Source organism: Papilio machaon, chromosome 2 (assembly GCF_912999745.1).
Source record: "Papilio machaon chromosome 2, ilPapMach1.1, whole genome shotgun sequence".
Classification (NCBI taxonomy): Eukaryota; Metazoa; Arthropoda; class Insecta; order Lepidoptera; family Papilionidae; genus Papilio; species Papilio machaon.
This window is the reverse complement of record NC_059987.1, coordinates 4376363-4389553: the sequence shown is the minus strand read 5'-3', so window position 1 is coordinate 4389553 and position 13191 is coordinate 4376363. Positions and strand designations below refer to the sequence as shown.

The following is a 13191-nucleotide window of genomic DNA, read 5'->3' as shown; positions in this document are numbered from 1 at the left end:
TGTACGATATGCGTTTGAGATGTAAAATCAGCAACAACATCTAAATAAACGTTAGCAAAAAACCGAGTCATTATTTGCTGGAGATAAAAAAAAATTGTTTCTCACGTTGCATTAGCACCTTTCTTGAACGAATTAATAATCCACGGTGTTGTTACAAATGGCGATTGTTTATTCTAATTATACAAGAAGCTATCACCGTGGGATTTATTTACGAAAATTGAAACTCGTCGCCATTGTGAAAGTATTCATAGCGTCAAAACAGAAGACAAGAGTGAGTCAGTAAGCAACGTGACTTCGTCCGCGTCGCGAAAACGATTCATTTAAAAAAGAACAGGAAATATTGTCGCATATTTATGACTCAACACTGCAAATACTATACGTAACAAAAAGGTATTAATAAAGTTTAATTATCCTTAATCCTTTTTTTTGTCATATCATAGTATCTATATTATAAACTTTCAGGTCACAATTAGAAAAGAGCTTCATTATGCAGATGTTAAAATTATTCAAGTCGTGGTAAGTATGAATTTACAAGTTACTAATTTTTCATAGGCCTTAAAGGACATATGACAATATATCCTTATGCGTCGGAAACAGACCAACCTAAAAATCATTTGTTTTTTTTTCTACGCATACATGCACATCGGTTTCGGGTTCTCTTAATAACGCTCTTCTTGAGTATTTCATCAATTTGGATGGTAAAAGTCCATCTAGAACATGTCTGCATATATGCGTAGATGTAAGAATGTTGAAGAAGCGAGAGATGTGTGTCAAAACCGCGCCAATTGGAGGTCCGTGGTCTCTGCCTACCTCTCTCGGTTACGGGCGTGCGTTATGTTGTTGTTTGCTATTTTTACACAATATTTCTATTTTGACTAGGATTTGAATCCAAGAGTTGCTTGTGGATTGGAACGTAAGACAACTTTCTATTTTTTTTAACGAATATGGCGTTCCGAGAGTGGCGTTTACATCGCGTGTTTCAGAACTACTCACGCAATAACCGCGTGACTCAATAATGGCGAACTCATTTGAATTTAGTTTGAAACACTTTTTTAATATTCAAATGGAAAACATCAATTCTAATGGAGGTACTTAATGACATATTTTTCTCACATAAAAATAAAAAAATAAAATAGAATTTTATTGAGAAAGAAAATTAACTCTCTTTTTACTGTACAAAATAAATTAACAATAATGAATTAAATACTGTAACTATTTTACGATTTATAAAAGTATTAACTATTATAATAGGTATAATTAATTTATTTAACAAACTTTCATTTTTTACCTTGACCTCAATTTTAGACATGTAATTTAAGATTGTAAGTATCAAGTAGTTTTACGACTATGACGTAATTTTTGATACTTATGACTAAGTAAGAGTATTTGTTCAGAATACGAGTATTTATTTATATTATGGATGTAGACATTAAAAAATCACGACAAGTAACCAATAGTATGACACTATTCTCAATTTTGCTAAAACAAGGTCATGACAAAATCGTCTTTCAATTGTTTCACAACAATAATACGCTAATTTCGACTCGATGCATCAAACTATTATGATTTCTATAACTTTAATATCATATGTTTGTATCAATCTAATTATGATCACGAAACATTTTAATATTCGTATTTCGAATGCAATCGCGTTAAATAATTTGCCAGTATCATTTCCCTTAACGATCAGACGTAAACGAGACTATCGCGAGAGAACAAAAAAATTGCAACACTGCCGCCATTGCATGTCCCTGGCGTATTGTTAAAGCGCCACGATCAGATTGCATTTAACCTTTATTGTCTGTCATGGAGCTACGAACTATTGGAATTTGTATGCAAGTGCAAGCAATTTTTGTCCACGGAAAGTAACAAAAGTTGCATAAGCTGCTATATTCAAATTTAATACGAATAAAGTAAATTGGAAATAGAATAACAAGAAAATTCTATTATGTTTCCATTTCATTTAGTAACTTGTGGATGAGACAAGCGTCACTAAACACTAAGAACAAATTTTGTATTTTTTTATAAATAACTATAAAAAAAAAAACTATTTAGTTAACACAAATAAGCTTTCGAAAAAAAAAGGAAATGCCTACTCTATCAAGTAGTGTTTCGTAGCTTTCTGTCGTCCACAAAGCCTGTCCTCCAGCGCTCGGCTCCTGATATTGTTTTGCCAAATGCTCACAATAGTTACGCGCTGCCTTTAATTTAAATAAAGTTTAATTTACGAATAATTAACATTGGGATAGCTATCTTTGATATTACCTCTGCTTTATGTGGAGTAATTTTCATGTTACAATACCGACTGAGTACTCTAATACCGGCCGTACACAAGAACGCGTCGCCGACATATAACATTGTATTGATTAAGTCGCCTAGAGACTAAAATCGCAAATTTGCGTAGCCTTGTTTACAAAAGGCCTAAATTGTTTCGTTTATTTATCTTACTAATATTATGAATACAAGTTTTTGGATGGATGTTGTTTGGAGGTATCTCCGGAACGACTCAATGGATCTCGATGAAATTTGGCACAAATATAGAACAAAGTCTGGAAGGACACATAGGCTACTTATTAAGTTTTATTTTTAATTCCGCGCGAACGGAGTCGTGGGCGACAGCTAGTCTACTATAAATTGTTTCTCAATCTATACATATAAAAGAAAGTCGTGTTAGTTACACTATTTATAACTCAAGATCGGTCGAACTGATTTAGCTGAAAATTGCTGAGGAGGTAGCTTAGAACTAGGCGACGGACATAGGAACTTTTTTATCTTGTGTGCATTTTTTTTATTCCGCGCGGACGAAGTCGCGGGTAAAAGCTAGTTATTTATAAATATACAGCAGTTGAGGGCAGATAGGCTTTTTATATCTCTAAGTTTATTTAAAGTTATTTTTAAGCTCATGTAACGCATTTCCACTCTGACGGAATCGGGTTAAGTGTTCAAATAATGTTAATAGAGTTACTTTAACTCGTTATAACTTAACATAAGTAGCTGCTTATGTAAAGTTACGAGTTGCTAATTACTTTAGAACTTGTTACTACAAGTTGAAATAAGATAATAAAATCAATATAATTAGATCCATTAAGCGCCTAAATTCGGCAAAGGTTTGACACAAATTAAACGTTAAGTCAAAAGTATAAAGCCTACGTAACTTTATAAGTAAAATGATTCTTTAAAACTACTTTTTCAAATAACAGATCTACAATTATCTTAAAATCTCAAAGAAATAAAATAATTACAATATCTTACCTGGTACTTGCACCTGCTTTACATTTCCACGCTGTATTCTGAATTTAATTTTTAGTTAACTATTTGTTTAAATTAATAAAAATTAATAAAAATAAAGCTATCAACTTTATTTTTATTAATTGGGCAAAGTTTAAACTGGTAAACTGGTAAAACTTAAGTGGTAAAGGCAGCATCCATTTAAATTTTGCTTTGTTTTTTTTTATAAATAAGTTAGCATATTGCGGTTCACTCAATTTACTGGTGTCAAAAAATTCATATTAGTTTTTTTTTGCCTTTGTGCTCTTTAATCAGTGTCTAGTGTATTTCGTGACAACTAAAATAAAAAGAAAACAATGTAAATCAGTATTATGGTTATTGAATGTCAAAGTTAGTTATGAAATCTCCCCTTCGCTTTCCTGCACCCTGATTTATCTGACTTGTACTAGCACGCGTTTGTTGGGGCTAAAACTAATTCCTCTGTAACTTAATTTACTAGAATAATTCTTAATGGATATTAATGAAAGTTTTATGACTAATGGATACTACGCGCGTTCTGAGCTAACTTATATAATTGTTTTTTGATGTTTGCAGCTCATATGTATGAGTGTAGTAGTTTTGTTCAACATTAATAAGCGAATACAGTTTATTTGTACATTTAGAAGCTAATTAATTAATACAATAAATAAATCTTAAGCTCTAGGTGATCTAATCGTACACCTATTTCAACAATCAATGAATTAAATCCGGAATCCCCTTCTTTAAACGTCCGGCATTGCATCTGTAGTTGATGAACTAGTTGGTGCCGCAGATGTCTTTCTCTTATAAAACTTTTCTATTATTTTTGAAAATTATTATTAGGCAGAGTTATAAACTATATTAGCGTCCATGATTGTAATAATAAAAGCACTCGGTCATTATCAGATCAGAAATCCTAACGTAAAATCAGAAACGAAACATTTTTATTAAACAAATATTCTTTTAGCGTAGAGATAAAAAAAACATATTCGTTGAAAATATTTAATCCTATTAACTGAAATAAAAAATCAATCAAACAAAATGGGACTCAGTAACGGATAATATTATACAAGACTTTTCGTAGACATTCTTTAAAATGTTAACGTAATACTAGTACATTATATGCATTAAAATTTATTTTTAGTTTACAACTAAGATGGAACGATACATTTCTGTGATCGACATCTTCAATTATTTTCATTTACACTAAAGACAGCTGTTTTGTATACTATAAGTATACTTTACGTGTATTAAGCCATATTGCGTTAACTAAACTAGAAATATAAATTAGAAAGTAAGGGCATGCAAATGAAGCTTATCAAAGTAAATAGGAGTGAAGTTAATTAACATGAGAGTGCACCAACGCGAGTGCAAGTTGTTTATCGGTTGCATAATTAACCACCGATCGTTTGCCGACCCTGGAAATAATTTTATAAAATCAAACCTTCCAAAAATAATTCATAGATATTATTATAGGTACTAGCAACCCAGCAAGTACGGTTATAAAAGCATATACCAATTTTTAAGATGGTAACAATGATTTTTTAGATAGATAGATAGATTTTTAACAATCTTCATAAAATTAGGCATACACCTAAACCTTAGAGAAACACTCCGTCTTCTTTTGTATATTCTGTAGAACAAGTTTATTGTGTTCGTACCTCTGAGCAACAGTCTTAGTTTTTTGGTCATAGGTTTATATATACAGACGAGTAAGATGAATATTTCCTTTTTTTTAAATAACTGTTAGCCCCTTATTTTGTCTTCTAGAAATTTTATTTGAGTTATCGTAGGAAATATATATCTTATATTTTTAAAAACTATCACTGGAAAATATTACCCTTTGCAATTTTTCTCTTTATCCCGCTTGATGCATTTCTATGAAAGATTGATTTTACATTCTGTTTGATATATGATATTTCTTTAACTGCCGCTTTTCAATGAGCTTAACTGTAATCGTTTTTTTTTCGTTCGAAACTAGTAAACGGATTTTTACTACATATTTTAAATAGTTACCGTAGTGAATTGGAAAGATCTTGAAGTTATAGCACCACCTACCTGGTCTTGTGAAAACCCAAACCATCACAGAACTCACTCGATCAATACATATTGTACACACGAATAGAAGTAATATATTGCAAAGATAACACCAATTGTCCATTGAGAGAATCTATAAACGACAATGTCTCAGGTTCATACGACTAGGTCAAACGAATCTACGCTTTAAGTATGAGCAATTTGAACAAATCAACGTAACTGGGTCACATCATTACATTATGACCGGCGCTGAGATGTGCCTCGGACGGTTTAGCTCACATCAACCGCCACGGTAATCTCTAAATTACAGACCTGAGATCAGGTTAAGTATTAAACTACGAAGGGCGAGAAATAAAGCGTAGCTAGTCAATTGAAAAGAAGGAATAGGAATGAGATGAAAAGCTATCTTGTTTATCAAATCAAATTAAATACCGAAAATATAACTATTTGAACACGTTTTTGAGAATCCCCAATTACAGATTACCTACATTTGTAACATAAGTTGTGCCAATTTTTTGTTCCGTTCAACATCATCAAAATATTGAAGCCGTTATTTTATTTTTCTCTTTAATAGGTAGCATCTATGACGGAATTTTACTAAAATCTAGTTTCACTGCTAAAAGAAAACTGTTCGAAGTAAAAATAGGTGACTGTATCTCTAGGTTAAAAGCACCAACAGTCTGCTTATTGCTCTGGCTCTTGGTGGTTGATACATTATTTATGCGACTACAATTCACAATAAGCACAATGTATAATGCACGTACACAAACGTGCACGGCGTATTACGAATAGATGTCGGCAGACCTTAACAATGAGCAGTTTTCCTCGCAACATACTATAAAATGCATGAGCTACAACAAATCCATAGAGTATTCATATGCAATTCGTCGAATATAGATTGCAAGCGTTAACTATATGAATATTAATTAATAATATAATAGATGCATACACCATGTACATTCCAAGCGCTTGTATTGACGCCTTTGTTTTATTTCGCATACCATATATTTTGTTCCAAGCGTATATCAGGAAACGACATGTGGTTACTACTAAAATATTGTGTCCATAACTTGCAAATGATAGGCATGTAATGGTAAAGTAGAAAAATAATTAATTTAAATTATTACCGTCGTTATTTGAATTAAATTAAATTAGAATGCAGGTCCTCATTTTATATTTTTGTTCCTAAATAAATTGTTTATGGAAGATAGTTGTTGACACACATATTTAAGATATCTTATCTAATATATAAAATTCTCGTGTCACAGTTTTCGTCACCGTACTCCTCCGAAACGGCTTGACCGATTCTCATGAAATTTTGTGAGCATATTCAGTAGGTCTGAGAATCAGCCAACATCTATTTTTCATAACCCCCCCCCCATTTAGTTTTTTTTTTTTAACTGCGCGCGGACGGAGTCGCGGGCGACAGCTAGTATTCTATAAAACAAGCAAAGTAATAGCTAAAACTAAGTTAGTTTTCAACTTCATAAAGTTACTGATGAAACCCTAAGGGGGTGCGAATGAACTCGTAAAGCCTATCACTAAATGAGACTCTCGATCATTAGTGTTCCTACAACTTTTTATGGTTATTTTGCAAATATTCGATTAAGTTACAACGAAAATATATTACAGACTACTATACTCTTACTTTACATATTTATACAAATTAAAAAAAAATTATTAGTTCACTCATTAATAGAAGAATTTTACATTGAATTGTACATATTTTTATAACATTTCAGTATTCCATAAACCTTTTTACAAGCTTTTATTTAACTTGCAATGTATATTTTTGTTCGGGTGAAATCTTTCAACTTAATTTTGAAAGAAATTTCTTCAACCGATTGAGCTGAAATTCAATATTCAATATTACTAGTAATAATAAAAAAAGAAGTCACACCATTTGGGTTCTTTATTTGTTATTATTTGGTAGTTGCCTTTAAGTATGAAGTATGCTAACTTTCTAGATATAGGTTGAATTGACTGAAATATCTAGTATTTCAGTCAATAATTTAGAATATTCGAAGAAAAATACGAAAAAAGTAAATACATCATTCACGGTACGCTTTCGTATATCTGTAACTATCTGTAGTTGAGTGATTTAACAACAATCCATCTTTCGCCGAGACAGGCTTTCAGAAAGCGTTCCTCCCACGAGGGAATACGCTTTGACCTTGTTTACGAAAAAAAACATTATCTTATAACAATTTCAAATATTCACTTTATGTATTTTTTGCTTTAATAACAAAAAAATAATACACAACCTCTAGCCAATGTTCTAGAATTGATTAGGTCTTCAAGTCGGTATACAAGTATTTTAGTAGATACTCGTAATTGTCACTTGTATAAGGATCTTTATCAAAAACCTCTCGCTATAAATGGACTGGCAATAAAACATAGTATGCTTATTTGATTTTCGCCATTTTGGCGTTGTTAGCGGTTTGAAGCGGTGGTGTGGATACGAACTAATAATATTGATAGAGTTAACTGTCACGTAAAAACAGGCGTATTTAAATCGAAACGAAGTTAAAGCTGTCATTTCCAAGCAATCACCTATCCTTTTGTAGAGATCAGTGATCTTTACTTATTAAAAAAAAAACACTGTGCTATGTTGATTCTTAAGGTGCTATTAAGAGTCAGCCTAACATATTTGTAATGACCTCACCTCTATAATATCAATTTTACTCGCTTGCTCAGCCTCGTTACCGGCAATTAGATCATCGGATAACTTCTGTGACTATTAAAAGTTTCTTTGTTATCTTAAGCAATGGTATTTCTAAGAGATTTTAGTGAATATTAGACTATATCTTTGCATTTTTGTGGTTATTTTATTTCATTAGCTATCTAAAAATATAAATATTTCACAATATCTTTTATGTCTAAGTATCTTATATGGATTCCACTACTTATTACATCGAATCCATAAGAATGAAAGCATTTATTCACATAGATATTGAATCTATAAAAGGTTATTACAACTTGTTACGAAAACTAATGTTAAAATCATTTGTTAACGCGTCGCTATAAGAAAACTATATCAAGACTAACTGTAACACGCGACTCCGTCCACGCTGATTAAAAAAACTTAATTTGTAGCCTATGTGTTTTTCCAGACTATGTTCTATATTTACACCAAATTTGAGCGAGATCCATGCAACCGTTCTTGAAATATCTTGAGATACCTTGTAACGAACATCCATCTATCCATCTATACATTCATCCATCCGTCTATACATTTATCCATCCATCTAAACATTCGCATTTATAATATTAGTAAGATTTGCCTTTCTTATGTAATACGAGTACATATGTCAAACAAGGTTAGTCAGTTATGAAACGTATATATAAAAGCCATATAAAGTCAGTTTACGACATATCAAAGTTATATTCACTAATGCTTAGGACTCAAGTTTAAGACGTAATGTTAGGCTAAGTTCAGGTATTTAAATATGTTATAACCTAATTGACATAAAAACTACGTCCACAAAATACTCTTTGTTTATATGACTAAGAAAAAGGAAATTTTATAGGTCACATTTTCTACATTCGCAGTATGTAGGTTAGTCGTCTTATTTATATTTACTCACACATATCTTCTTTCACACAATCCATCCATACTATCTTTGGTCTTTTTCTAACTTTGTGGCCATCCAATTTCAATCTATTCATACGATATTCTATTATTATTTTGATTTTCCATATAGTAATTTTAAAAGTGATGGTTTAAAATCATAGGCGAATAAAGATATCTCTAAGCCAAAGGGGACTAGGTTTTGGGGCTTTTATTTTAGAATTATCTACTTTCAAATCAGTTTCTGACAACCCAATTGAGTTCAACGTTTGATTGAAATGTACAGAGGTCAACAAAGTGTCGACTCATAAAATATAATAGAAATACGTTTAAGCGCCGCCGTCTATTTACTTACCGTGAATTTCCAAGTCCAATATCTCGTTTAAAACATATTATTTTTGTTTGTGATATGTTTTATAGAAAAATTTTGGGCTCAGAAACCCAAGGTTAGTGGATTATAAGATAACAATGAAAGATTGTATGCGATATCACTTTTTATTATTGTATGGAATTTTGACATAATTTTGTAAGTCAAAATAATGTTGAGGTTAAGAATTTTGGTGTTTTGCGGTCCGGTCATTAGGTTAACTATGTAGGTTAGGTATTAGGTTACCTACTGTCTTACACCAGTGAGAACTAAAATGTAACCATATTTTTTCATATTTTCTGTTTATACAAGATTAAAGACACCTTTCCAAGGAAATAAGTAAATGTGGGGGAGATTTCTAATGGGTACTTTTTGCTATTTACGAGCAACTTGACATGTTGTTAACATCACGAATATTTAAGAATCCTAGTTAAATAAACAGTTCCAGTGATTTCGTCGAATCCTTCGTTTGGATTCTTAAAACTAAAATAAATATCAATGTAAAGAAAAACTTCATTTTTGTCTGTATGCATGATTTTATATCTAGTATTGGACTACTTAAGTACATAATTTTTATTATGAAAATATCTAAACTAAATAAAATTATATTAAAAAACATTTAACGTCACACGACACGACAAAATCATGATTGCCAGTATTGTTTAATAATTAGCCATTATTTTAGAAATAATGGTGTTTTTTCTAGAAGGATTTTTCAATAGTTAATATCCTGCAAGCAACTGACTAATAAATACAAGAATATATCAATGACATATCACTGCTGTTTGTTGCCATAAACTTAAATCGATTAACATTCGATTATTTCCTTACAAGTACAAAACTGCATTAGTCGCTCGTTTCTTACTTAAGTATTCGAATAACTGTAGAATTACTCGATGTTTAGTTCGTTCTAGTGTTTTACGATCGTAGAATGCAATTAGTGTGGGCGAATAGTAAAATAAAGGGACTAAAGTGACCGCCAGGGGGCGAGATAGTGCATTGGCGTGGTCAAGTTCGGATATTCAGAGGTAACGGCCCGAAGCGGCCCGCCGCATTGCGATCGTCGCTTCACCCAAACACCATTATGCTAAACAATACTATTTAACGTAAATAACAGCAGCGGCCATTACGACTTTATCTGCAAAAGTTATGTACCGCAAACACATTTCGCGACCTAACAGAATTCCGTTTGGATTATTATTAAGTGCTTACTGTTGTAATAGTTTGTTAATTTTCATTTATTCAGAAACATTGTTTTTCGTAACGGCAAACAGCGCTATATTCTTTTAACATTTTTTATTTTTTAAGTTTTACTCACTTTATAGCTTCACTTATGTTCGCCTAATGAAAAGGTTCGTATTCGAATCGAAGTGAAAAGTTGATATAGGTTCATTATTAGCATTTAATTGTAATGAAAACATAAAACAAAGACTAATATTCTTATGTATAGGATATCTACAACAATATTATATATATAAGTACACTCCTTAGTTGTTTAGGGCATGTCTTTTATAGAGCTAATTACCCTATTGTTTGAAAATCCACTTAGCTAGGTTATACGAGTACCTTGTTTGAGGTGTTTGACCTGACTGTATTTAGTTCAATTGACAATAGATTTAACTTTACCGATTGTAAGCTATTCAAAGTGTCCGGGTTAAAAGCGTGGGATGTGCTGACTGGGAAATGTGAAAAGTTCGCGACTTAAGCGATATCAAGTTAGCACATCTGCCAAGTACGTGACCCGTCCACAATTGTAGGTAAAGACCAGCTGACATTTATAAATAGACTAGTTGCCCAAGACTCCATCCGCACGAAATTAATATAAAACTTATTAGTAACCTATTTTTTTACCGGACTATGTTTCATCTATGCCAAATTTTAGCGAGATCCGTTTAGCGGTTTTATAGGTAACTTCAATCATCCATTCATCCATCCATAAAAACATTCGCATTTATATTATTAGTAAGCTTAGTAAGATACGACGTAAGATAAAGTGCTATGGTAAAACAATACGCACACTTATTTGATACTTTCTCTGTTCTGTCAAGTGTCTTTATGAAAACATACTCGTAGTTTGTATCGTAACTAATCTTAATCAGCCTAACATTTCTACTGAAATGTAATTTATTGAAATATAATTTAATAACGTGAAAGTACACATTTACATTTATAGTTTGCTTTATATGCTTATTATGCTAATATAATCAGTCAGTGTTTCCCGGTACGGTAAATAGAAATGTTATCAATATTTGCTAACACCTTAAGACCAATTTCCACCAGCGCGACTAACCGCGCTACTCTAGCGTCACGAGACCGATGTTTTTATCTGCGGGTTTCCACTGTCAAAAGACAGATATAAAAATTTATTGTCATTTCATGGTTTTTGAGATCTCTGAATACAAGTGTTATAGCTGTAAAATTTAGTGGTATAGCCAATGTGTTTACCATTTACACAGGCGTATGTCAGTCTGACAAATAGTGGAAACAGAGCGTTAAATATTAGATGTTATTACATAATCCATAAGTAACTCGTAGATAGGAGCTTTTAACGTCACTACAAGATAAAGTTACCGCACTTCGTCACACTTATCATGGCTAGCGGAGGTTTAATGTCCCGTGGCAAGTGAAAGTTAAATAACAATCATTATAACTGATGCTTACAATATCAAACAATGTCTGTTACGCAAACAATGATAATAGTTATTTACCGCTTGTTACCACTAGCTTTCTTTGTTACTTCCACAGATAAAAGAAAACCCAATTTAGAAAGTATTGTTCTACACACTATTATTGGTACGCAGTTACAGTAACAATTGTATAATTTGTCACCCAAGTGTAAATAATACTTCTTATTATATTCCTACCTTAGAAAGTACTCGCATATTATGGAATAAAAGCATTTCGTAGTTCTAACATGACAGTATCTTATATTGTAAAGAAGGTGAACAATAAACCTTCATATTTGTAAACTTTTGCCCAGAGAACAAGTCACTTTGCTATGATACTGTAAAAGTATTGTGGACAGTTATTTCTGTATTCATCTGTGATCTTTGAATCATTACTGTCATCATCATACGCATTTATCTTTCCAAAGGCTGTTATAATAACGAAATAACAACCCGAGCCGAGGCTCTTGAGGCCCTCGAACCTAGTTACTCTTAAACAAGGTTTAAGCTAAGCGCCATCTGCGACCGGCCACATCAAGCCTGGTGAAGCTGTAAATGCCTGTTCATAGCAAACTCTGATTACTCAGTCAACAAAAAAAGCATTTATCTGCTCATTGCTGAACATAGGTTTTCCCCAATGCCTTCCACAGTATGCGGTCCTCCGCCTCCCTCATCCAACAACTTCCTTATTAGAATATAAGTCCCTATTTTTTCAAATCTATGGTTATGGTATGGTTTTAAAAGATTATTAACTTAAAACATTTTTTCTTTTTTTAAGTTTTAAAGCTATTTTTGTTTCTTAAGTATTTTTATAGGTTTTTATTCCATTTCTCAGAGCTGTCTAGTCCAGATTGTATGAGAGAATCTGCTGATAATTCAGTACGACCCCCGGCGGTGGGGCTCATGTACTACGGAATTGCTCTCGTCGGACTAAAGAATCTGCGCTGGAAGGCTTCGTAAATTCCATACTTTACGGCTTCGGTCAAAGCGCAAGGATTTCCTTATGCGAAGAAAGTTTGCAAGTAAGAGAATTGGTTGAGAATCATGAATAAAAAAAGCTTATTTGATATAACTATAGTAATCTGTAGTAAAAATCTAAGCTATAGCTTAGATTTTTTATACACATATTTAGCTTATGATTTAGTAAATTAAATTAAGATTGTAGATAAGCATATTAGTATAATTTATTTAAAAAATTCTGTGTGCTATGGTAATACAGAAAAAACACGTAAATTAACAACTTGATCGCTTAGCGATTCATGCCTTCATGGGAAAGCTTCACATTACCTTAAATAAACATCGCA

The 13191-nt window shown here is 32.1% G+C and overlaps 1 protein-coding gene across 1 annotated transcript in view; it reads left to right on the top strand.

The window, feature by feature from the left end:
- The first annotated feature begins 294 nt into the window (after positions 1–294).
- Positions 295–13191, top strand: part of LOC106718623 (major facilitator superfamily domain-containing protein 12) — a 48997-nt gene continuing 36100 nt past the window's right edge. Inside the window, exons 1-2 of the mRNA XM_045681120.1 lie at positions 295–390; positions 463–516. Coding sequence (XP_045537076.1) covers positions 488–516 — 29 coding nt within the window. The 5' untranslated portion in view covers positions 295–390; positions 463–487. The remainder of the gene's footprint in view (positions 391–462; positions 517–13191) is intronic.